Source organism: Anomaloglossus baeobatrachus, chromosome 2 (assembly GCF_048569485.1).
Source record: "Anomaloglossus baeobatrachus isolate aAnoBae1 chromosome 2, aAnoBae1.hap1, whole genome shotgun sequence".
NCBI lineage: Eukaryota > Metazoa > Chordata > Amphibia > Anura > Aromobatidae > Anomaloglossus > Anomaloglossus baeobatrachus.
The window spans coordinates 474198853-474226436 of record NC_134354.1 but is presented as its reverse complement, the minus strand read 5'-3'; the positions used below and the strand labels follow the sequence as shown (position 1 = coordinate 474226436).

The 27584-nt window shown below is 43.9% G+C and overlaps 1 protein-coding gene across 1 annotated transcript in view; it reads right to left on the bottom strand.

Moving 5' to 3' along the window:
• Positions 1-2228: 2228 nt before the first annotated feature.
• Positions 2229-27584, bottom strand: part of ANKFY1 (ankyrin repeat and FYVE domain containing 1) — a 137048-nt gene continuing 111692 nt past the window's right edge. The window contains exons 19-25 of the mRNA XM_075336371.1: positions 20200-20376; positions 17714-17861; positions 13996-14086; positions 9656-9780; positions 8073-8219; positions 7897-7987; positions 2229-3224 (exon numbers count right to left, since the gene is read on the bottom strand). Of these exons, the coding sequence (XP_075192486.1) occupies positions 3092-3224; positions 7897-7987; positions 8073-8219; positions 9656-9780; positions 13996-14086; positions 17714-17861; positions 20200-20376 (912 nt within the window). The 3' untranslated portion in view covers positions 2229-3091. The remainder of the gene's footprint in view (positions 3225-7896; positions 7988-8072; positions 8220-9655; positions 9781-13995; positions 14087-17713; positions 17862-20199; positions 20377-27584) is intronic.

Genomic DNA, 27584 nt, shown 5'->3' with positions numbered 1-27584 from the left:
CCTCAAAAGAGTGTTGAAGACATATAATGAAGCTAAGGTTACAAAGATAAAGAACAACTTATTCCAATTTCCAAACTTATTGAGGAAAAACAAAAAAAAAAAAATCAGACTCTTCACTACCTTTGATAATGGGGCTCTGGTAGTCCAGGACATTTAGATAATATTGTCTCATCCTTGAGAGGAACAACGGGTGCTTTGGGTCCCTACTGGACCTACAATAACCTACAGGAGAGGTAGATCAGTATGTCAGTATTTCAGCAATTCAAAACCTCCGATGTGGCTATCCTCTAAAATTACAGGCTAGGTGATGTTCATTTATATATATATATATATATAAAAAAAAAATCTTTCTCGAGAATAGTTACAGTATGTGTGAGCAATTGAACAATGTTTTTATTCATTATAGGACCCTAGGTTTGACATTCAGTACCATAGACATATGTGGCTTTAAGAGGTGGGAAAGGACAAACAGGAAAAGAATCAGTGATCACATTTTAGATATCAATAATAAAGAAGGAGACTCCTCACTGTCTGAATGAGCATTTAAAAAGGATGAGCAGTTATTTTGATATGTAATCTGACAGCAGCGGGATGATGGACATAAACCCAGCGATGTATCAGTTAGTTTACTGCGTTTACTAGAGATAAAAGGCTAGTTAGTGATGAGCGGACCCGTGGAAGTTCGGTTGGTTCAGCCTGACTTTATCTAAAGTTCAGTTTGGGACCTGTACTTGACCTGAACCCCAAAGCAAGTCACTAATTGTGAGGTTCGGTCTCCACCCCCACATGCTGCAAGCTATTAACAGAACGCTTACGGAGTAGATTGGGTGAGATTTTTCCCCTTTTTTTGCTATACACACTACATCCGTTGTTGTTGTTACCCTCAGTGCGAGCCGATCAGATGCTGCAAGCGGCTCACACTGGGCTGAGCACCGAGCGTACCCGAGCACAGAGATGCTTGTGAGAGTGGTCAGCATACGTAAAGCAGCCGAACTCTAAATTTGAACTTTGTTGTTTTTTTTCTTTTGTAAAGTCTGTGTTTGGTACGAACACCGAACTTCGGGTTCGCTCATCTCACTTAAGGCCCTTATACACAAAAGACTATAGCAGCTGAGCCAACCAATACTGATGGCTTCAGGATGGTCCAATGTGTATTAGAGTGTCAGCCGAATAATGGTCAGGAAAGATGTCAATCATGCATGTCTAATTTCGGACTGCCAATTGCATTGTCCTCCCTGGGATAAGCAGCTAGACTAGTTGGTGGCTTTTTCATTACTTTGCCCTTGAGGAAGTCACTACGTGACGATACACGTGGGGCTTGGATCACCAGGAGCACTAAGTATGGACTTGGGTCCTCTCTATTAGGAATCTTATCCTCGGGCATTTAACCACATTGTGGAGATATTTTTACTGTGTTTCTCTGGACTCCTAGAGATTTTTCCTCTGTGCATTTGTAAGACCTTGCTTGATTCATTTATCTTGACTTATTGTCATGAACCTACTTATGGGGATAGAGGACTCAGTTTATTCATTTTGGTAAACATCAGACCATTTATTTAAACCCTAATTTTTATGTGTGGGTGTATTTCTATCTCTGCCAACTGATATAACCTGCTCAGTTGATTATATCATTGTATCCTATATACTGTGTTTCAATAGATATTTTGATTACCCAGTCCTGTATTATACTTGGTTGTTTTGTATTGACATTCTGGTGGTCCAAATGTGTGTGTTTTTAAATGTTTTTAATTGTATATGTTCATTGTCTGGGCTTCCTTGACACCGGGTCTGGTGTGTGTTTTTTGCAAACATCAATAAAAAACGTTTTTGATACACTTCTACATATTGTGCCTGGTTGATCCCTCATTCTATGGCTCTCTTGCTTTTCACTTGCCATGTTTTGTGCCAGGGGTGATCCCAGAGGTAGTTGTGCCCTCCGCATACTTCTTTCCTGGCTTTTTCATTAAGACACAGAAGTCAGCTGAGAAAGCTATTGGCTGAAAAATTGACTGAAGCATTGTTCAGCCGATAACCTTGCCCTGTATAATGATTGATGATGCCATCTAAATATCGGGCAACATCATACAGGGTAAAAGTAAACGTCCACATAGAAGAGTCTCTTAACACCCCAACCTTGTTCGAAGTGTCCGGTCTTATGGGAGAGAATGATCAGATAGACATTAGGCTATTTAATGTTATGAATAAGCAAAGGCCAACTGCACATCACCAACGTATCATCTCTCATTGTTCACAATCCCTCACTCTTATTTTTACTGTAACATACAACATTTACCCTGTGTTTACAGATTAACAAATATATATGACTTTTTGGCGAGATCCATCACTAATAGGTTAAAAAAAAATACAATAGTCAAATCATGTCCATGTAGCTTGGATATTTAATTTGTATAACAAATGATTAGGCTCGACATCTTTTCTTATGACATGTTAGTGTTTAAGTGTTAACTCTATTACATGGAGCACTTGGTATTAGGAACAAATGAGAAACATGGTAGGATTAAATTATCAGGAAAGATAATGACAAAATTATAGAGGCCTTTGTAATAATGATGTTGAAACCAGTTCTTATGATATGGGCATACTAAATGAGAAAGGTGCTAGAAAGATTTCATTATAATGTTGGTTATACAGCTTCTATTTTAAGGCCACAAATTTATTGGCTTTCCTCAAAACTAAACCCTGTTTTATAAAAAACTCCTCCTTTATATTCACCCACAGTTTATGGGGACACACCGCACACATTTTACAAGCAGAAGACATTATTTTAAGATCATGTAAATGAGTGGTAGTCGGAAGAGATCCCAAGAGGAAGTTACTGTAGATGTGAGACATTGATCTTCAGACCAAACTGTGAAGCCAGATCAACGTTGTATCTTCCCAAACTAGTACATATTTCTCAAGGAGTCCAGTTAGTATCTAGCAAAGCCTATACACGTACAATCAATTATTTATACTGGAATATATCATAATATGGTCCTTTGTCCGTGATGAAGTGCAAACATCTGCAGCTCAAACCAACAGCCTTTTATGCTGCCGTCCTTCATGTGGCAAGAATATGCCGCTAAGTGTACTAAGACACTCCACCCAAAGTCAAAACATCAAAGCATATGTTGCAAACTCGAACTGGTTTATTCAAGTCAAACTTGATAATGGGAATCTCCTTTGTTGAGCACTTATGACACAGGAGTCGTCCACAATGCCGACTGTAGGATGAGAAAGAAAAAAAAAATAAATTAAACATGACAATAATAGACATTACTTAAAGAAAAAAAAATTATGTTAGCAATGGGAGAACTAATTTGTTTTGGTAGCATGACAATTTTTTTTGTTTTTGGTTAGGGTTCTACTTTAATTTCTTGATTGCTGCAATACCAGACACAGCCACCAGCAGATATAAGCACAATTTTGTTCACTGTATTGCAGGGTAGGGAAAAAAAGTGTGGCCTACAGGCTCATCTGGCTGTTCCACTCCGGCTTGTGGACAGACAGACAAAGGGCTGAAAACAGTTGGTACAGGCTGCACCATGCCCTTGCCCGCATCCCGATGTCACCTCCATCTGCATCCTCCGGATGCAGGCAGAGGTTAATACACTAGTGGAAGATTGCGCTGCTGGATGCCAAAATTAAACAATCAGTGTGTGAGGCAGCAGATGTGATGACTTCACATCACTGTGTGTGCAGTACAGAGAGACAGTGCACCAGACACAGGAGAAGAGCGTCAGGAGAATGGAAGCGAGGTATGTGGTTTATTTTCCATATGTATATGGGAGGCTATGTGGGGGATCATACAGTAAATAGGGTGTTATGTGGGAACTCACTGTATATAGAGAGGCTAAGTGGGAGCTCACACTGTATATAGGGGGCTATGTGGGGGCTCATACTGTACACTGGGTGCAGAATTATTAGGTAAATGAGTATTTTGATCACATGATACTTTTTATACATGTCCTACTCCAAGCTGTATAAGCTTGAGAGCCAACTACCAATTAAGTAAATCAGGTGATGAGCATCTCTGTAATGAGGAGGGGTGTGGTGCAATGACACCAACACCCTATATAAGGTGTGCTTAATTATTAGGCAACTTCCTTTCCTTTGGCAAAAAGGGTCAGAAGAGAGATTTGACTGGCTCTGAAAAGTCCAAAATTGTGAGATGTCTTGCAGAGGGATGCAGCAGTCTTGAAATTGCCAAAATTTTAAAGTGTGATCACCGAACAATCAAGCGTTTCATGGCAAATAACCAACAGGGTCGCAAGAAGTGTGTTGGGCAAAAAAGACGCAAAATAATTGCCTATGAATTGAGGAAAATCAAGCGTGAAGCTGCCAAGATGCCATTTGCCACCAGTTTGGCCATATTTCAGAGCTGCAACGTTACTGGAGTATCAAAAAGCACAAGGTGTGCCATACTCAGGGACATGACCAAGGTAAGGAAGGCTGAAAAACGACCACCTTTGAACAAAAAACTTAAGATAAAACATCAAAACTGGGCCAAGAAAGATCTTAAGACTGATTTTTCAAAGGTTTTATGGACTGATGAAATGAGAGTGACTCTTGATGGGCCGGATGGATGAGCCAGAGGCTGGATCAGTAAAAAGAGCAGAGAGCTCCACTCCGACTCAGACGCCAGCAAGGTGGAGGTGGGGTACTGGTATGGGCTGGTATCATCAAAGATGAACTTGTGGGACCTTTTTGGGTTGAGGATTGAGTGAAGCTCAACTCCCAGACCTACTGCCAGTTTCTGGAAGATAACTTCTTCAAGCAGTGGTACAAGAAGAAGTCGTTATCGTACAAGAAAAACATGATTTTCTAGCAGGACAATGCTCCATCACATGCATCCAACTTCTCCACAGCGTGGCTGGCCAATAAAGGTCTAAAAGATGAAAAAATAATGACATGACCCCCTAGTTCACCTGATCTGAACCCCATAGAGAACCTGTGGTCCCTCATAAAATGGAAGATCTACAGGGAGGGAAAACAGTACACCTCTCGGAACAGTTTCTGGGAGGCCGGGGTGGCTGCTGCACTTAATGTTGATCGTAAACAGATCAAGCAACTGATAGAATATATGGATGGTAGGCTGTTGAGTGTCATCATAAAGAAAGGTGGCTATATTGGTCACTATTTTTTGGGGGTTTTGTTTTTGCATGTCAGAAATGTTTATTTCTAAATTTTGTGCAGTTATATTGGTTTACCTGGTAAAAAATAAACAAATGAGATGGGAATATATTTGGTTTTTATTAAGTTGCCTAATAATTCTGCACAGTAATAGTTACCTGCACAAACAGATATCCTCCTAACATACTCCAACTTCCAAAAATATTAAGCTTTGATATTTATGAGTCTTTTGGGTTGATTGAAAACATAGTTGTTGATCAATAATAAAAAAACCCCTCTAAAATACAACTTGCCTAATAATTCTGCACACAGTGTATATAGGTGGCCATGTGGGGGCTCACATTGTATACAGGGCCTATTTAGGGGCTCATACTGTATATAGAGAGGCTATCAGGTAGTTGGTAAAGTATATAGGGGCAATCTGTGGCTCATACTGTATATCGAAGTAATGTGGGAGCGCATACTGTATATCGGGGCTTTGTGGGCGCTCATACTGTGTATAGGAGGATGTCAGCATACATATAGTTTTGCTCAATTTTAATATAAAATAATAATTAATATATGTTAATATTTATATTAAACAGAATAAGTTTCAACCCATTGATTTGGTCCTCCACGACAGTTATGGCCTCTCGTGTGGCCCCTCTGGAAAATTGCCCACCCCCTCCTCTATTGTGCTTCAACTGTTATACTGGGCACAATCACTATAACATGCATGGTCCTGTGCCAAGATAACAGTAAAGGAGAGCATACTAAGTCATTCATATAGCTGATTGTTGGAGTGTCAGAATTAGGATGTAACACTGATAACCAAGCCCATCCATTCTTAACATCGTCTTGTTTCATGACCCCATGGTATGGGTGGTATTGCACCGCTTCAGGAGCAGAACCTGCATCAGCTAAGGCTGTGATCATGGGTGCTATGGGTCCCCATGGCAGACAACGGCACAAAGTTTATGCTCTTGTGAAGCTGCATGGCAACAACTCTCAGAGAAGTTGTGTGACTAAAAATATATGTGTAACTTGTCTATCACTTGTGTTCACAAGTCTATTTCAGAGCTCTATGTTTGCTGTAGAAAAAAAATAACCAAATCATTAATCAATCGCAGCCAAATGAGAATTAGAGTGAAGTCTACGGCCAGTGAGTTGTGTGTGACTTGCGACAGAGAATCTCAAACACATTTGTAACAATTCGTTGCAGTCACAGGTGGTCAGAAAGAGACAACATAGGAGATAATTTCATGCAATGTCACGTGAAACTGTGATTTCATGATCAAAACGACACGTTGACATGTAGCCCTTAAGGCTAGGTTCACATTTCCGTTGTTTTGAATCAGTCACATGCGTTGCTTCACGCTTGTGACTGATGCATTGTACAATGGATGACAAGTATTGGATGAGAAAGCGGATTTCGTCCAGCTATTGTGAACGATCAGCTGATCGCTGTCAAAAGCTGGCAGCCGGGAGATCAGCTGATCACTCTCAAAAGCTGGCGGCCGGGAGATCAGCTGATCGCTCTCATTAGCCGGCCGCCGGGAGATCAGCTGATTGCTCTCATTAGCCGGCCGCCGGGAGATCAGCTGATCGCTCTCATTAGCCGGCCGCCGGGAGATCAGGTGATCGCTCTCATTAGCCGGCCGCCGGGAGGAGATCAGCTGATCGCTCTCATTAGCCGGCCGCCGGGAGATCAGCTGATCGCTCACAGAAGCCGGCCGCCGGCTTGTGAGAGCGATCAGCTGATCGTTCATAATAGCCGGTGGACGGGCGATCAGCTGATCGTTCGGCCGCCGATGAGCATGCGCAGTGAAAACATACGGATTGCGCTGCTCAAAAAACGTTACAGGCTGCGTTCCTGCCACCCGACGGTCAGTCGTTCCACGACTGATCAGTCGGGCAGAGGATGCAACGCAGCATCATCAGTCACAATCCGCCGCTCATGCAAGTCTATGGGAAACAACGGAATCTGCCAAACGGATTCCGTTGTTAACCAGAGCCGTGGATTGTGACTGATACAAATTGACGGAAGTGTGAACCTAGCCTAAGAGATACAGTAGTGTTTAATATAAGAATTCATACAATACAAACGTTCAAACAATTGCAGTCCTTTGATCGATAAAAAAAATTGCAAATTTGACATCTGCCACCTACTTACAGTAAGCTAAAACTGATCAGCTTGGCGGGTGCACCCTAATGAAGAGGAGCCAACCTTTTTGCCTAGTGTTAGACCTTTAGTGGCAGCATACACACTTAGTTTCCAGTGTCCCTCGCCCAATGAAGTGACAGAGAAAACTGAGTTAATATATACAATAGTTCAGCACACAAAAGCCCTCATACAGGTAAAGAAATAAAGGGTCTCAGGAAAGGGTGAAAAAAATTCACTTTTTTTTTTAAGCCACTAAAATAACAAAAACTGCAGAAATGTCATATTACTGTACTGGAATTGTGAAGAATCATTTTGCCAAGTCTTTTTTTTTTACTGCAAAATGAACACCACAGAAACAAATGTAGAATGGCAGGTTTTTTTCCCCCATCATTTCATCATACTTGGAATTTTTCCCTGTTTTTCAGTAATGATGTCATTCAAAACTATAACTAATCCCACAAAAAAACAAGCCCTCATAAGGCTATGCTGGCAGAAAAATAAAAAAAACTGTATGACTCTTAGAAGAAGAAACAAAAGTGCAAAACTAAAACGGGCAGCATCCTTAAAGGGTTAAAACAGAATGTGGGTTATTTTAATGTAAGAAAAGTGATCCATCTCACCAGTGGTGCTTTCGTGTTGTAACGCCAAACTTGGCAGCACACTCATAGCAATTGGAACCATCGCACCATGGAGGTTCCTGAGTTAACATATCTGGAAAAAGAAGAAGATAGTTAAGTAAATGTATGACACGTTTACCACTAGTTTAAACTGACATTATCGTACTAGTATGACTTGCCTAAAAGTCGAAACAAAAGCTGCTTGGTAGCGACTTGATAGTTAAATATGTTGATCCCTTGGTTGTTGTTTACTCCGAGTCTGGCACCAGCCTTCACAATAGCGCGGCAGAGGTTGGCATTTCCTTTCATGTAGGCCAACAGAAGAACTAGAAGAAAAAAAAAATATCAATGACCATCATTTGCTACCAATAGTTAGCAATAATAAGCATATATGAAGACATGAACAACAGTATGGTGTTCACCTCACAGCCATTTCTCTTGTATGTCTATTGGGGTACTGGCTGACGGTGTGGCAGAGGGGGCTACAAAAGGAATTAAGAGAATAGGTTTGTCAGCTAACCTGCTCAGATTACTGACTTTGTGGTACATAATTCGTCATTGTGTGGCACGTAAGCCACTTTAAAACTACAACTACCAGAGTGATCTGACAAGAAATAGCTAAAAGCTGTGCACTAGAGCTGGTGACACATCAATACAAACCTTTCCATTCCAAAATTTGGCTGTTGGGCTAAGGGGTATTTTGCACGTTGCGACATCGCTACTGCGATATCGTCGGGGTGAAATAGAAAGTGAGAAAAACCAGCGCCGGTAACGACGTTGCAACGTGTAAAGCCTAGATGCGCCGATAACCGATCGCAAAAGCGTTGTAAATCGGTGATCTGTGCAGCGTCGGACATTTTCAAAATGTCGCACCAATAGGAGATAAGAGGTTGTTCCTCGTTCCTGCGGCAGCACACATCGCTGTGTGTGAAGCCGCAGCAGCGAGGAACATCTCCTTAACTGCCTCCACCGCCAATGTGGAAGGAAGGAGGTGGGCGGGATGTTTACGTCCCGCTCATCTCCGCCCCTCTGCTTCTATTGGCCGCCTGCCGTGTGACGTCGCTGTGATGCCGCACGGCCCTCCCCCTTAGGAAGGAGGCGGGTCGCCGGCCAGAGTGACGTCGCAGGGCAGGTAAGCGCGTGTGAAGCTGCCGTAGCGATAATGTTCGCTACGGCAGCTATCACAGGATATCGCATGTGCGACGGGGGCGGGGACTATCGCGCTCGGCATCGCTAGCATCGGCTAGCGATGTCTCAGTGTGCAAGGTACCCCTAACACCTTTAAATATTCTAAACTCACTTATATAATCCCTCCTGTGCTATTGGTCAGACAACGATTAGGTCACATCCATCATTCATGTGACTGCTGCAGCCCAGCCACTGATTAGCTGCAGTGCTCATGTGAATGATAGAAACATCATCATCACTGTGGGACCATTGGGGTCACAGGGGATTACATAGATAAGTAATATTTTTTGTTATTTTAAATCTTTTTCTAGCTGTTAGCCAGATGTAAAAAAATAAAAACATAAAACAAATTAAAAAAAATAAAATCTCAGATTAACCCTTCAATTAGCAATACTAAATCTCCTGAAAGGTAAATGGCTACAGTATGCCTCCCACAGATTGTTAGAAAATGTAGGCTTAAATACTATTCATGAATAATGAAAGCATATGGAATTTAACAAACACTACACATATATTAAAACAACACAAATATGAGAAGATTGAGGGCACTGATGGGCAGTAAACAAGTCATTACCTGTGTTTCCCTCTGAATCTGGTTTATCGAGTGGGTATTCTGGCATACATTCCAGGAAGAGTTCAAAGATAGCAGCGGCATTTTCCTTCCCATACTGCCCTAAAATGTGTATTGGCGATTGGCCCCTGTCAGAATGAATATGTTATTAGGTAAATGCAGTGTGAAAAAAAAAAAAATCGCCATTACAAGCCCCTAACACTAAACATCTGCAGTGTCCTGACCCAACGCCCCATTAAGATAAGCACATATTGTGAAACTAGCCACCAAATTACTTTCCAAAGTAATAAGTATGGTGCCTGGCTCATGGCTCTTTTCCTTGCGAATAAATGACATTCACTTCTTAGGCTAAGTTCACATTTCCGTTGATTTGTATCAGTCACATGCGTCGCTTGACGCATGTGACTGATGCGCTGTTCAACGCTGTACAACGGATGACAAAGAACAGAATTCTTTGTCGGATTCCGTTGTGTGCGGGGGGCGGAGTTCGGGGGCAGAGCCGAGCGGGGGCCGGGGCCAGGCGCTGAGGATGTCAGTAGAAGTGCTGCGGTCTGCATGGCTGGGGACAGGTGAGTATCTGTGAGTGAGCGAGTGTGTGTATGTGCATGTATGTATGTATGTGTGTGCACATGCAAAGTGCGGGAGGGGGCGGAGCCGAGCGGGGGGCGGGGCCAGGCGCTGAGGATGTCAGTAGAAGTGCTGCGGTCTGCATGGCTGGGGACAGGTGAGTGTATGTGTGAATGAGTGTGTGTATGTGCATGTATGTATGTGTGTGTGTGTGCACATGCAAAGTGCGGGAGGGGGCGGAGCCGAGCAGGGGGCGGGGCCAGACGAGGGTGTCAGTGCTTGTCTGCATGGCTGGGGACAGGTGTGTGTGTGTGTGTGTGTGTGTGTGTGTGTGTGTGTGTGTGTGTACATACATGTGCGGAGTGCGGGAGGGGGCGGGGCCGAGCGGGGAAGTGTCGGCCTCCCTGCACACGTAACCAGCCTAAATATCGGGTAACAGCAAAGCACCCGATGTTTACCTTGGTTACCCGATATTTACCTTGGTTACGGGCCTACACCGCTTAGCGCTGGCTCCTTGCACCGTAACCAGGGTAAACATCGGGTAACCAACCAAAGCTGGTGACGTGTGCAGGGAGCCAGAGAGCATGCGCAGCGAAATCCGACGGATCTCGCTGCTCAAAAAACGTTACATGCTGCGTTCCTCCCGCCCGGCGGTCAGTCGTTCCACGACTGATCAGTCGGGCGGAGGGTGCAACGCAGCATCATCAGTCACAATCCGCTGCTCATACAAGTCTATGGGAGCAGCGGAATCCGCTAAACGGATTCCGCTGTTTACAAGAGCAGCGGATTGTGACTGATAGATTTTAGCGGAAATGTGAACTTAGCCTTAAAGGGAATCTGCCAGTAGGATTTCACCTCAAACTACTCATATTCACATGTAGCTCTTTCAAAGACAAGTCCAGCAATACAATTAGGCTCCGTGCCCACGTGTGCGTATTGCATGCAGTTACGCTGCGATCTGCACTGCAGCGTAACTGCATGCGTCATGCGTCCCCTATACAATCTATGAAGATTATGCATAATCCATGCCCACGTGGCGTATTAGAACGCAGTGATTTGCATGCTGCCAAAATCGCTGCGTTCTAAAAAGCAACATGTCACTTCTTTAGTGCGCTTTGCATGCTGTCTCCATTCTGTCTTTAGGGAGAGGCAGCATCCAGAGCGCACGAATTCTGCAGTCACCGAAGCTTCAGAACGGAGCTTTTCAGCTGCGCTCTGAAGCGGACATGCAGTAACGTTACGCTGCTGTGTAGAGCGCACACACGTGGGCACATAGCCTACCAAGGCCAATGCGTTCCTCCATTACTGAGCAAACAGCACTTGTATGTCTGAAGCCTTGGTCACTCAAGCTCCACTCAAGCTTGCTCCTGCTTGATTGACAGCCTCTGCTGTGTGACTTCAGGCAAAGGAGCCATCAGTTTAGCAGGTGCTGGGTGGAGAAAAGAGCTGGAGTGACAGAGGCTTCAGATTTACATTAGCTCTGTGGCCTCATTTGCATATACATTCAATCAAGGATTTATCAGTAACGGAGGTGAGGACTGGTCATGTAAAGTTATTGCTGGATTTGGCTTTGCAAGAGATACGGGGATACTGCTGACAACTTCCCTATAAAATTAGTGTTTTAAAACATTTGTTTCATAAATCTTTATTGCCACCATGGACAGTAACACGGTCCATAGCCACAGGAAACTCCTCAGCTTCCAAGGACAAAGTTGTTTTTCAGTGCTTGGAAAACTCATGTGCTATGTAATGAAAGACTATTGCATAGTGTTGGAAACTTTCCATATACGCACATTAAATATATAATTATGAATAAATACTATATATTTTTTGACATACTGTATACATACACTAATATATATATATTAAAAAAAAAAAATTATATATATATACATATATATATATATATATATATTTTATTTATTTATATTTTTTCTAGCTGTTGTGCCCGGGCATCGCCCGAGATAGTAACTGTTTCTCTGTCTCTCTCCCAGTCTCTGTCTATCTGCCTCTTTCCCTCAAAAAAAAAAAGGCGGATGCCCAGCACAAAGAACGTCCATAGAAACTTGAAATAAAGTTAAAATTTTATTTTAAACCAATAATTGTTATAAAAGGGGGAAGAAGGCATAAAACATAACTCCTCCGATCTACGCGTTTCAGACGCGATTGTCCTTAGTCATTTTTTTTATTGACTACAGCATTCTTGACCCACGAGCACCGTCCGGATTTTCCTTCCTGGAATGACTACATGGTGTTGAACTGATTCACTTTTTTATGATCATTGGATCTGCCTCTTTCCCTGTCTGCCTCTCAGTCTGTGTCTCTCTATCCGTCTCCCCACCGACGACATATTACCTCACACATAAGCTTCTTATACTATGAATGTCCTTTGTTCCTATAGCAACCACTCACAACTGCTATTAATAGGCCGTAACTCACAGCTCCATTCACTTTAATGGAGGCAGGTTTTTTGGAGAGTAACAGTAAAGCGCCGGGCTAAATTTTCCTGTCAAAACATAGCCTATGACATTCCCTGAGTCACATGTGGTGTCTGAGCAAAATGTTGTGACTGTATCTATATTATATATATCTATCTCTCTCTCTCTATATATCTATCTCTATATATATATCTCTCTCTCTCTATATATAATCTATCTCTCTCTCTATATATCTATATTATATCTATCTATATCTCTCTCTCTCATATATATATATCTCACACGTACACTACATACACTCATACATGCAGTATTTTTTCTATAACAAACTAAAACATCTAGGTGAGAAAAAGAACCTTTACATTTTCAATTTCATTCACTTTCAAGAGAAGTAGAAATTACAATCTGATTTGTTGCCACTGAGTTATAAATTTGTATATAGGACGCCTGGTCTCTGTGTGAGTATTCTGCCCACTGTAGACCTTAGTGTATACATTTTTGCAAAAAGGTAAAAAGCTGTCTCACCTCGTCACGGTGTACCCATCTGAGACAGTCCCTAACCTACTGAAGTTAAAAACATTATCAATACCTGACTTGTGTCATGTCAAACTCCAATATGAATGGTGGCAAGTGGTCAGCTGTGTCCCAGTACACCGTGATGAGGTAGGACAGCTTTTTACCTTTTTGCAAAAATGTATACACTAAGTACCCTGTTATTAAGCACTTGCAATTTATTTATTTATAGTCAGGGTATTTTTCATGCAATTTTTCTCTTTGGTTTTTTTCTAGTCTTGAGGCTGCAATTCACATGCTTAATGTTGCATGTTTACTGAACATTGTTTCAGCTCAGGTTTTTTGTGTTTTTTGTATGTTATCTTGCTTTTTTGCAAGTTGGGGGCGCAGCCCTCCTAATACTGAGACTGAACAACTAATTGCGTCTCACTTCACTGTGTATTTAATCTGGGACACAGCTGACCACTTGCCACCATTCATATTGGAGTTTGACATGACACAAGTCAGGTATTGATAATGTTTTTAACTTCAGTAGGTTAGGGACTGTCTCAGATGGGTACACCGTGACGAGGTGGGACAGCTTTTTACCTTTTTGCAAAAATGTATACACTAAGTACCCTGTTATTAAGCACTTGCAATTTATTTATTTATAGTCAGGGTATTTTTCATGCAATTTTTCTCTTTGTTTTTTTCCACTGTAGACCTTGTAGAATGGCATATGTGCCACATGTAATTTATAATTAGGCATAGTATTAAATTCACCACAAACCCATAGAAGGAAAACACCGCATAATGCTAGTCAATACATTCTTATTTACAACTTACCTCAAGTTAAGTGCCTCTGCATCAACATTACATTCTGTTAAAAGACAGCGAATATTGTTCAGGCGGCCATGCATTACTGCCAGATGAAGTGCTGGAAAGGTGAAAAAAAACAAGTCACCTCTATGATGAGACTACTGTAACCTATGAATGTGTTTTCTTAACAGGTTATAAATAATTTAGTACATTTTTCATGCTACCTTACAAGGGTTGGCAAACAAATTATCATCTATCTACAGAATAGTTCCTAAGTGTCTAATTGTGAGACCCCATTAGCCTTATAAATATGGCTCTAGAGTACCTCTTTTAAATGGAGCAATATTCACGCATGTGCATCAGCACTCTATTCACTGTCTATGGGACAGACTAAGGCTACAAAGTGCTCTACATGGTTGTTGGACCCAAAGCTAATCAACAGATCAGTGTAAAACAGGCGTGACTATTGTTCGATTCAAACAGGGCACACAGACCCCCCCCCGTTCTAGGAACCAGGTGGGATCACAGTGGTCAAACCCCCCCCAAGAACAGATACATATCACCTATCCTATTGTCGTATGTTAAGTGGTTATGGTTGACCAGTACCTTAAAAAAAATTATATAACATTTTTTTTTACAGTTATCACATCGAAGCATTATTTGTGTTATGTGATATGTGTATGTAAATTAACGGTTTGTTTTGCAGAATTGTAAGAACACTGATGAGAACCTGATACCAATGGCAGACCTCTCGGATTTTCAAAGAGGCCAAATTGTTGGTGCTCGTATGGCAGGCGCTAGTGTAACAGAAAGTGCCCGAATGCTTGGCGTGTCAAGAGGTAGTGTCTCCAAAGTAATGACTGCGTTTGAAAGAGAAGGAAAAACGTCCGCAGCAAAGCACAGGTCCGGCCGAAAGTCGAAGTTGACAGAGAGACAGTCTGACTCTAAAGCGAATTGTGAGAGCATCGCAAGACCACGGCTCCGAAAATCACTGCGGAGCTTGATGAACACCTACAGAACCCAGTTTCCACGAAAACTGTTCGTCGGGAGCTGTACAAATCTGGATTCCACGGAAGAGCTGTAATTAGAAAACCGCTGCTCTCAATGACAAATGTGTCCAAGCGTTTAGAGTGGTGTAGAAAGAAACCTCCAGAATTGGTCCCTCGAGCAGTGGAAACATGTGATATTCTCAGACGAATCATCGTTTACCCTTTTTCCGACCGAGTGTACGATTGGAGACAGCCGACAGAAGTATTCTATCCAGACTGCCTTCTCCCAACCGCAAAACATGGCGGAGGTTCTGTGATGATATCTGGGGTGCTATTTCGTGGAGATCCGCCGGGCCAATGATATCCCTTCATGGACAAATTACCAGCCGAGATTATTTAGGCATTTTGGGCGACCAAGTGCATCCCACGATTCAAGCACTGTTCCAGAGGGGAACGCCATCTTTCAGGATGATAATGCACCAATTCATACAGCTAGAATCGTTAAAGCATGGCACGAGGAACATTCTAATGAAGTTGAGCATCTCATCTGGCCCCCACAATCCCTAGACCTCAGTAATATTGAGCATTTACGGTCGATTTTAGAGATTCAAGTTAGACGTCGATTTCCACCACCATCGTCGCTCAAAGAACTGGAGGGTGTTTTAACTGCAGAATGGGCTAAAATTCCTTTGGAAACAAATCACACCTTGTATGAATCCATATCTTGGAGAATTGAGGCTGTAACCGCCGCAAAAGGTGGACCTACACCATATTAAACTAATTGTTGTTGATGTTTTCAGGGGTTTCCATTATTTTGTCCAACCCCTGTATATACTAGATGGTGGCCCGATTCTAGCGCATCGGGTATTCTAGAATATTACTCCCTCAGCAACACCCACATCCAATCCGGAGGCAGCTGAGAAGATAGGTGGGCGGGACATGCCGAGGAGGAAATAGGAAGCAGCCGCATCTCCCAACCTGCAGGGCCAGCGAGGGGAGGGAGAAAGTACTACAGAGTATGAAAATAGAAAAAAGTGCAAGGTGAGTAGAATCGTGCTGGAGGCTGCTGCTGTGGTGTATATAGAGGCTTTGGCTTGTGGGGTGTATATGCAGGCTGCCGGGGTGTATATGCTGGGGTGTATATGCAGGCTGCTGTGGTGTATATAGAGGCTTCTGTGTGCGACGAATCAGTGAAGCGTGGATGAAATCCCACGCTAATTCGCGGCCGGACTGCGCCTGTTGCTGAGTGGTCGCGGGCGGCTGGCGCGACCAATCAGCGACGCTGGATTTCCGTTACAGACAGAATTAGATATATATCCCACCAAGGACACCATCTGCAAGGAGTTTGTATGTTCTCCCAGTGTTTGCGTGGGTTTCCTCCAGGTACTCCGGTTTCCTCCCACACTCCAAAGACATACAGATAGGGACTCTAGATTGTGAGCCCCAAAGGGGACACTGTTGCCAATGTATGTAAAGCGCTGTGGAATTAATAGCGCTATATAAATGAATACAATTATTAATTATATTATTTATTTTTTTATTTCTCTTTTACATAGTTAGATAGAATTATTAATGAAACTGAATATAAATACGAGATAGTCCCTTTAAGGGGTGTTGTACCATGTGAACACCCTTATCCATATGTGCTTTAGTTTAATCAGAGCACAGAGACATCATAAGGATAGACCCTATCTATAAGACAGCATGGAGAAGCGTTAAGTAAGAGTCGCTCTCTCGTTAGACCTGTCCCACCCATATATTACATGTGTTACATAGCTGGAGGCAACTTCCTTTGATAATGACTTGTTATTCAACTGATTGATAGGGTTCTGACTTTAAAGAGAATCTGTCAATAGATTTTTGCTATGTAATCTGAAAACACCATGATGTAGGGATAGAAACCCAGATTACAGCCATGTTTCACTTACTGGACTGTATTTTACGGTTTCAATACAAAATTAGTGTTTTATTAGCAGGAGATCACTAAAGGAAAATTGACCTTGTGAATCCTAGTCCAAATGATGGCCCAAGCACTGATTAGCAGCTCTTAGGGTATGTGCGCACGTTGCTTTTTACCTGCTTTTTACCTGCTTTTTTGCTGCTTTTTCTTCTGCGCTGTTTAATGCCAAAATGGATGTGTTCTTCTATTCAAGCAAAGTCTATGGGAATTTGGGTTTCTTGTTCACACTATGTTGTTCAAAATGCTGCCTTTTTGTGGCAGAACTTTGGTCAAAAACTCAGCTTTTCAAAGAAGCAACATGTCAATTGTTTTTGCCATTTGGGTTTTGCACTGCAAAGCTGAGTTTTTGACCAAAGTTCTGCCACAAAAAGGCAGCATTTTGAACAACATAGTGTGAACAAGAAACCCAAATTCCCATAGACTTTGCTTGAATAGAAGAACACATCCATTTTGGCATTAAACAGCGCAGAAGAAAAAGCAGGTAAAAAGCAGGTAAAAAGCAACGTGCGCACATACTCATACAATGTACACAAAAAGCTGTAGTGTGGGCGGGGTTATACAAAGTTCAACAACTGAGCTCTGGTAGATCTGAAGCAGACCTTAGAATAACTGCTGTACCCAGCAAAGTGATACATTGCTGGAATCGGAGTATCTGCCCATACATCATGGTCCTCTCAGATTACATGGAAAAAACGATTGGTAACATATTCTCTTTAAAAACAGTGTCCTATCAATCTGTTCAAAAACAAGTAAAAAGGATTCTCTTCAAAAACTACCAATTAACTACTGTCATTACCATTGTTCCCATTTTCATCTGCAGCCCCAAATTCCACACTATTCTCCAGGAGTACAGAACAGATAGTGGGGAGATCTTGCTGTGCTGCGAGGTGAAGGGCAGTCTGGCGATGTTTTGTAAGCTCATTTACTTTGGCACCTGCAAGAAGCTAAAAACAGCAAGGAAATTATTGATGTAAACACCAACAAAACGAGAGCATACAACGTCTTGTGTTTGCAGACATGGGATGTTATTTATGCCTTGTAGAGCAAACAGTACAATCCCCTCCTAAAATATTTGAGAAACCATTGTGTAGATCAGGGGTCACAAACTCAGCTGAGTAGATGTGCTGCACATAGAAAAAAAATTTGAGGGGGGGGGGCGGGGCGCATTCTTTGCAGCACAAAGTGACATTTTCATTGATTCTGGTTTTTCTTAGATACACATTTGGATCACTTTTTTGAACATTTTTTTTTGCTTGTTTATTATAACAAACCTGCACTTTATTGTTGAGTACCTCAGGAAGGCTACTTGTTTGATATTGTAGCCGAAACGCGTTGTGTTTTTATGTGGACCTACAGATGTAAAAGGCTTTTTACCTTTTTCAAATAAATAAAACTCTGAAAGAATAAAGATTGAGAAATAATTCTGGGAGCCCCAGGCTAACAAATCGGGATTTTTCTTCATGGGATTTATTATCGTTCAGTGAAGAGACTAAAATATATTATATATATTATATACAGTGGAACCTTGGTTAACGAGAACAATCCGTTCTGGGACTGTGCTTGTTAACCAAGTTACTCGTTCAGCAAAGCAAGATTTCCCATAGGAAATAATGCAAGCTCAGACAATTGGTTCCACAACTTGTTAAATGTCCCATCCTGGTCCCCTATTGTGTCATTCCACACATGCACAAACACGCACACAAACACACACAAATACACAAGCACGCACGCACACGCACATATTATGCTCACCTTACCTTCCATCGCTGGTCTCCTGGGACTTGCTGTTCGCTAGTACGGGCTGTGTATCGGGTTACCATAACGACGAGGGAGGAACTTCCCCTGCCAGAGCGCTGACGTCAAAGGCATGAGACGCTTGCCTCTGATTGGCCAGCGCGCTGCCTTTGAGTAGCGGTGACAGGAAGTTCCTGCTTCGTCGCTATGGTTGCCGATTCACAGCCTGGAGTGGAGCGGCGAACTACAGGACCCAGGAGGCCGGCGATGGAACTGAAGGTACACATATTATGCTCACGTTACCTTCCGTTCCATCGCCGGCCTCCTGGGTCTTGTAGTTTGCCGCGAGGACGTCGCAATGTACCCGGGAACAAACTACAACAACCATGAGGCCGGCGGTGGAACAGAAGGTAAGGTGAGCATAATACTATATTTGCGTGCGTGCGGGCGTATGTGTTTGTGCGTGCATGTGTGTGTTTGTGTGGACTGCAAGTGCGGGTCAGAGCGCCGTGGATGTACGGAACCGAAGTGTGCGCGGTGAGTATTTGCTCGTCCTGCAAAGCTTTCTCGTAAACAGAGTTACAAATTTATAGAAAGCTTTGCTTGTTAAGCGAAATTCTCGTTAAGTGGGTTACTCATTAAGCGAGGTTCCACCAATATATAATACATATACATATATATATATATACATATACATATACATATATATGCACATACATACACATATATATATATATATATATATATAAAAATTTTAATGGCAACAAAGCAACAAAGTCATGCTTTATTTTTATTTAGAATTTTTGTCTTTTTACATTCTATCACTTTCTTGTAATATTGTTTTACAATTAGCAGCATCATATAGTAATCTTAGCCACCATCTTGTAGTAATGTCCCCCATCCTTGTGCCCTGTAGTAATGTCCCCCATCTGGTAGTAATATCTAGAAATCCTGTACCCACTGTGCATATGTGGCCTGCAGCAAATACTGACCTGCGGTGCGGCTTTCAAAGGCCGCAGCATGTCAACTGTTTGCTGCGGAGTCGCACACATCCTCAGTAGAGTGAAGACAACGAGGAGACCGCAGCACACCGAACTCTGATTGCTGGCACGGGCAGCAGCGGTCTCCTGAAGAAGAGACTCGCAGCTCCACAGGTCAGGACCCGCCGTGTCGAAGATGCAACGGGTCCGGATCAAGGTCTCCTTGCTTGTTGCGACCTGCAGACCCCATGACAATCACAGCCCTATGCAGAGAGTCGGGGCCGGTGGGGCTTTATTTACTTTGAATCATTTGCGGTGCAGAGCAGAGAAGCTCTGTGCACTATAGCAATGGCTGCGCCAGCAGCCACTGGTATAGTGGACAGAGCTCCTCTGAGCGGCACCGCAAATGATTTAACGCTAGTAAAGCCCTGCCGGACCCTGCCCCCTGCATAGGTCTGTGATTGTCACGGGATCTGTGGGCCGCAATAAGCAGTCTCAGGGGCCACGTGTTTGAGACCTGTGGTGTAGATATCACCTACATTACTGCGTAATGTGTACTATTACATACCAGGTTACGGACAATAATTTCAGATCCAGCCTGCACCGCCAGGTGAAGAGGAGTCAACTTGGAAGCATCCTGCACTCTTGAATTGACATTAGCTTGCACACTGATCAGGAATAACACGCTCTCAATATCTGAGTTCTGCACGGCCACGTGCAGAAAATTCCTTCCTTTGTTATCTACCTAGAAAGAAAAGAAAAAAAAAAAAACTAAAGTGAACCAACAACAGATGTTAATAAATTTAAGTGATACAAAGAAAAGTCCAAAATCCAAGTTACATCTAAAAGAGATAAAGAAAAATTAGTCAAAACTTTTCGGGACATTGTGACAACTGTGATGTTATGGTCTCATGTTGCTTAACCCTTTAGTGACGGAGCTAATTTTCACCTTAATGACCAGACCAAATTTTGCAATTCTGACCAGTGTCACTTCATGAGGTTATAACTCTGGAGCGCTTCAACGGATCCCGGTGATTCTGAGATTGTTTTTTCGTCACATATTGGACTTCATGTTAGTACCAAATTTAGGACAATATTTTTTGCGTTTATTTATGAAAAAAATTGAATTTTGGCAAAAATTTTGAAAATTTAGCAATTTTCAACTTTTGAATTTTTATACCGTTAAACCAGAGATTTCTGTGACACAAAATAGTTAATAAATAATATTTCCCACTTGTCTACTTTACATCAGCACAATTTTGGAAACAAAATTTTTTTTTGTTAGGAAGTTAGAGGGGTTCAAAGTTTATCAGCGATTTCTCATTTTTACATCAAAATTTACAAAACCATTTTTTTTAGGGACCACATCACATTTGAAGTGACTTCAATAGGCCTAGATGACAGAAAATACCCAAAAGTGACACCATTATAAAAACTGCACCCCCCAAAGTACTCAAAACCACATTCAAAAAGTTTATTAACCCTTCAGGTGCTTCACTTGAACAAAAGCAATGTGGAATGAAAAAAAGCAAAAATTAAATTTTACCTAAAAATGTTGCTCTAACCCAAATTTATTCACTTTTAGAAGAAATAACACAACAAAATGGACCCCAAAACTTGTTCCCCACTTTCTTATGAGTGCGCCGATACCCCACATATGGTCAGAAACCTCTGTTTGGACAAATGGGAGGGCTCGGAACAGAAGGAGCAATATTTGAATTTTGGAAAGCAAATTTGGCTGAAATAGATTGCGGGCACCATGTTGCATTTACAGGTCCGCTAAGGTACCTAAACAGAAGAAATCCCTCACAAGTGACACCATTTTGGAAACTAGACCCCTCAAGGCTTCTATCTAGGGGTATAGTGAGCATTTTAGATCCACAGGTACTTCACAGATTTTGTTAACGTTACGTTGTCATATTGAAAATTTTAATAATTTTCTCAAAAATGTTGCTTTAGCATCAATTTTCTCACTTTTTCAAGAGGTAATTCCAAAAATGTGACCTCAAGGTTTGTTAACCACTTTTTTATGAGCGCGGTGATACCTCACATCTGGTCTGAAACCTTTGTTTGGACAAATGGGAGGGCTTGGAACGAAAGGAGCAATATTTGAATTTTGGAAAGGAAATTTGGCTGAAAAAGATTGCGGGCACCATGTCACATTTGGAGGACCCCTAAGGTACCTAAACAGCAGAAATCCCGCACAAGTGACCCCATTTTGGAAACTAGGCCCCTCAAGGAATGTATCTAGATGTTTGGTGAGTACCCTGAACCCCCAGGTGCTTCACAGAATTTTATAACGTTGAGCCATGAAAAAAAAAAAATAAAATTTTACCACAAAATTGTTATTTTAACCAGGTAGCTTTTTTTTTTTACAAGAGTAAAAGGAAAAAATTCAGCATAACATTTATTGTGCAATTTCTCCTGAGTTTGGCAATACCTTATATGTGGTGGAAATCAACTGTTTGGGCGCATGGCAGGGCTCGGAAGGGAAGGAGTGCCATTTGACTGCAAAATTGCCTGGAATCAATAGCGGACGCCAGGTTGCATTTGGAGAGCCCCTGAGGTGCCTAAACAGTGGCTGTCCCCCACAAGTGACTCCATTCTGGAAACAAGACACCTCAAGGCTTTTATCTAGGTGTATAGTGAGCAGTTTGAATCCACAAATACTTCACAGAATTTGATAAGCTTAGGTTGCCATATTGAAAATTTTCATTTTTTTCACAAAAATGTTGCTTCAGCATCAAATTTCTCACTTTTTCAAGAGACAACAACAAACCGTGGACCCAACAGGTTGTTATCCAATGTGTTATGAGCACAGGGATACCCCACATGTGGCCAAAAACCTCTGTTTGGATAAATGGGAGGGCTTGGAATGGAAGGAGTACCATTTGAATTCTGGAAAAGTTGAGATAAATTGCGGGCACCATGTCACATTTGCAGGGCCCCTTGGGTACCTATACATTAGAAACCCCCCACAAGTGACTCCATTTTGGAAACTGGATTTTATTCAGGAGTATAGTAAGCATTTTGAATCCACAGGTACTTCACAAAAATGTTGCTGTAGCAACAAATTTCTCACTTTTAGGCTATGTGGCCATGATCCAGCGACACGGCGTCTAGTACACAGTGTCAGCCTTCCTGCAGAGATGTGAGTGTTGTCCATGGGAGAACGCAGCTGCCCATGCCCACGATTTGGGTTCAGGCTGCTGTGGAGCTCTATGCTACCTGCAGAGAACACTCATCTCCGCAGCATAAATTGACATGCTGAGGCTCGGGAAGCTGCACCACAGGTCAGTGTATGCTGCGGAGAAAAGAAGCACAGTGGGCACGGGATTTCTAAAAATCCTTCCACTGTGCTTCTACTGCACAACGCAGCGCTATGGACGCAGGGAAAACACTCTGCGCCCAAAACGCTGCAAATCCCGATTGTGGGCGCACAGCCTAAAATGCTACAATGGATGAATGGATAGATGTCAAACAAATATAACGTCCCACCCCCTGCATATTCTAAGCTGGCGCCCTTTAGTGCCTTTCATGTGGCACTAAACGGTGCCTAGCCTTGTATTTAGCCCCCCAAAAAATTATTAATTAAAATAAACGACGTGGGGTCCCCCCTATTTTTGATAGCCAGCTAGGGTAAAGCAGACAGCTGTAGCCTGCAAACCACAGCTGACAGCTTCACCTTGGCTGGTGATCAATTTGGAGGGCTCCCCAGGCGTTTTTAAAAAAAAAAAACCAAAAAAAAACGTGGGGTCCCCCCCCAAATTAGATCACCAGCCAAGGTGAAGCGGACAGCTGGGGTCTGGTATTCTCAGGGTGGGAAGAGCCATGGTTATTGGACTCTTCCCAGCCTAAAAATAGCAGGCCGCAGCCGCCCCAGAAGTGGCGCATCCATTAGATGCGCCAATCCTGGCGCTTCGCTCCAGCTCATCCCGCGCCCTGGTGCGGTGGTAAACGGGGTAATATACGGGGTTGATACCAGCTGTAATGTCACCTGGCATCACCCCTCTGTCTTTTTTACAGTCCGGTCTGCAGCTAGGACTGTCCCTCAACTCTCTCAAGGGACAAGTCTCAGCTCTATCAGTGCTGTTCCAGCGGCGTCTCGCCCGACTGGCTCAGGTCTGCACCTTCATGCAAGGTGCGTCTCACATCATTCCGCCTTATCGGCGGCCCTTGGATCCCTGGGACCTTAACTTGGACCTCACGGTATTGCAGAAACCCCCTTTCGAGCCCCTTAGGGAGGTTTCTTTGTATCGTCTTTCTCAAAAGGTGGCCTTTCTAGTTGCCATAACTTCTCTCAGGAGAGTCTCTGATTTGGCTGCGCTCTCCTTTGAGTCACCTTTTTTGGTTTTTCACCAAGACAAGGTAGTTCTCCGTCCGACCCCGGACTTTCTTCCTAAGGTGGTCTCTCCCTTCCACCTTAACCAGGATATTTCCTTGCCTTCCTTCTGTCCGGCCCCTGTTCATCGCTTTGAGAAAGCGCTGCATACTCTAGATCTGGTGCGTGCTCTCCGGATCTATGTGTCTCGCACCGCTGCGCTTAGGCGGTGCACCTCTCTTTTTGTGCTAACCACAGGGCGGCGCAAGGGTCTCTCTGCTTCTAAGCCGACCTTGGCCCGTTGGATTAGATCGACCATTTCGGACGCCTACCAGAGTACTCAGGTGCCTCCCCCGCCGAGGATCAAAGCACACTCGACCAGAGCTGTCGGTGCCTCTTGGGCTTTCAGGCACCAGGCTACGGCTCAGCAAGTCTGTCAGGCTGCCACTTGGACTAGCCTACATACCTTTTTGAAGCACTACCAAGTGCATGCTCATGCTTCGGCAGATGCGAGCTTGGGCAGACGCATCCTTCAGGCGGCTGTCGCCCACTTGTGAAGTTAGGCTCCGCCTACTTCTTAGTTTTTTCTGTTTATTCCCACCCAGGGACAGCTTTGGAACGTCCCATGGTCTGGGTCTCCCAAAGGAACGATAAAGAAAAAGAATTTTGTTACTTACCGTAAATTCTTTTTCTTATAGTTCCGTATTGGGAGACCCAGCTCCCTCCCTGTTGCCTGTTGGCAATTTTCTTGTTCCATGTGTTATCAACGGCTGTTGTCGTGGACAGAGTCTCCGGTTGTTCCGGTTCTTACTCGGTTCTACTTGTGGGTGGCTATTCTCCTTCAGCTTTTGCACTAAACTGGCTAGGACTGGCTACCAGGGGGTGTATAAGCTCAGAGGGAGGAGCTACACTTTTAAGTGTAGTACTTTGTGTGTCCTCCGGAGGCAGAAGCTAAACACCCATGGTCTGGGTCTCCCAAAGGAACGATAAAGAAAGTGTCCATTTCACCTGCAGGGCCAACACAAGAGAAGAAGGGAATTTTGTTTACTTACCGTAAATTCCTTTTCTTCTAGCTCCAATTGGGAGACCCAGACAATTGGGTGTATAGCTACTGCCTCCGGAGGCCGCACAAAGTACTACACTTAAAAGTGTAAGGCCCCTCCCCTTCTGGCTATACACCCCCCCGTGGGAGCACGGGTCCCTCAGTTTTAGTGCAAAAGCAAGAAGGAGGAAAGCCAATAACTGTTTCAAAAACAAATTCAATCCGATAGACAATATCGGAGAACACAACTTATCAACATGAACAACATGTGCACCCGAAAAACAAATACCCTAAGAAAAAACAGGGCGGGTGCTGGGTCTCCCAATTGGAGCTAGAAGAAAAGGAATTTACGGTAAGTAAACAAAATTCCCTTCTTTTTCGCTCCTAATTGGGAGACCCAGACAATTGGGACGTCCAAAAGCAGTCCCTGGGTGGGTAAAAGAATACCTCGTGATAGGGCTGTCAAGCAGCCCTTTCTTACAGGTGGGCCACCGCCGCCTGAAGGACTTGTCTACCTAGGCTGGCATCCGCCGAAGCGTAGGTATGCACCTGATAATGCTTGGTAAAAGTGTGCAGACTCGACCAGGTAGCCGCCTGGCACACCTGCTGAGCCGTAGCCTGATGCCGTAATGCCCAGGACGCACCCACGGCTCTGGTAGAATGGGCCTTCAGTCCAGAAGGAGTCGGAAGCCCAGCAGAACGGTAGGTGTGAAGAATTGGTTCCTTGATCCACCGCGCAAGGGTGGATTTGGAAGCTTGCGACCCTTTATGCTGACCAGCGACCAGGATAAAGAGTGCATCCGAACGGCGCATAGGCGCCGTGCGGGAAATGTAGATCCTGAGTGCTCTCACCAGGTCCAACAGATGCAAACCCTTTTCAAATTGGTGAACTGGATGCGGACACAAAGATGGTAAAGTGATATCCTGATTGAGATGAAAGGAAGATACCACCTTGGGAAGAAACTCTGGAATTGGACGCAGAACTACCTTATCTTGGTGAAACACCAGGAAGGGAGATATGCAAGATAACGCCGCCAGCTCTGACACTCTCCGAAGAGACGTGACCGCCACTAGAAAAGCCACTTTCTGTGAAAGCCGAGAAAAAGAAATCTCCTTCATAGGCTCGAAAGGCGGCTTCTGGAGAGCAATTAGAACCTTGTTCAGATCCCAGGGTTCCAATGGCCGTTTGTAAGGGGGAACGATATGACAAACCCCTTGCAGGAACGTGCGTACCTTAGGAAGTCGCGCTAGGCGTTTCTGAAAAAATACGGATAGCGCGGAAACTTGACCTTTAAGGGAGCTAAGCGACAAACCTTTTTCCAACCCAGACTGCAGGAAGGAAAGAAAAATAGGCAATGCAAATGGCCAGGGAGAAACTCCCTGGGCAGAGCACCAAGATAGGAATATCTTCCACGTCCTGTGGTAGATCTTGGCGGAGGATGGTTTCCTAGCCTGTCTCATGGTGGCAACAACTTCATGAGATAAACCTGAGGTCCCTAGGATCCAGGACTCAATGGCCACACAGTCAGGTTCAGGGCCGCGGAATTCAGATGGAAAAACGGCCCTTGAGACAGCAAGTCTGGACGGTCTGGTAGCGCCCACGGTTGGCCTACTGTGAGATGCCACAGATCCGGGTACCACGACCTCCTTGGCCAGTCTGGAGCGACGAGAATGGCGCGGCGGCAGTCGGACCTGATTTTGCGGAGCACTCTGGGCAACAATGCCAGAGGTGGGAACACATAAGGTAGCTGGAACTGCGACCAATCTTGAACTAAGGCGTCTGCCGCCAGAGCTCGGTGATCGTGAGACCGTGCCATGAAAACCGGGACCTTGTTGTTGTGCCGTGACGCCATCAGGTCGACGTCCGGCATCCCCCAGCGGCGACAGATCTCCTGAAACACGTCCGGGTGGAGGGACCATTCTCCTGCGTCCATGACCTGGCGACTTAGAAAGTCTGCTTCCCAGTTTTCCACGCCTGGGATGTGAACTGCGGATATGGTGGATGCTGTGTCTTCCACCCACGTCAGAATCCGCCGGACTTCCTGGAAGGCTTGCCGACTGCGTGTTCCCCCTTGGTGGTTGATGTACGCCACCGCTGTGGAATTGTCCGACTGAATCCGGATCTGCTTGCCTGCCAGCCACTGTTGGAAGGCTCGCAGGGCAAGAAAAATTGCTCTGATTTCCAGAACATTGATCTGAAGGGTGGACTCTTTCTGAGTCCACGTACCCTGAGCCCTGTGGTGAAGAAACACTGCTCCCCACCCTGATAGGCTCGCATCTGTCGTGACCACCGCCCAGGATGGGGGTAGAAACGACCTTCCTTTTGACAATGAGGTGGGAAGAAGCCACCACCGGAGAGAGTCCTTGGCTGTCTGAGAGAGGGAGACATCCCTGTCGAGGGACGTCGACTTCCCGTCCCATTGGCGGAGATTGTCCCATTGTAGAGGGCGCAGATGAAACTGCGCGAAAGGGACTGCTTCCATTGCTGCCACCATTTTCCCTAGGAAATGCATGAGGCGCCTCAAGGAGTGCGACTGGCTCTGAAGAAGAGATTGCACCCCTGTCTGCAGCGAGCACTGCTTGTCCAGTG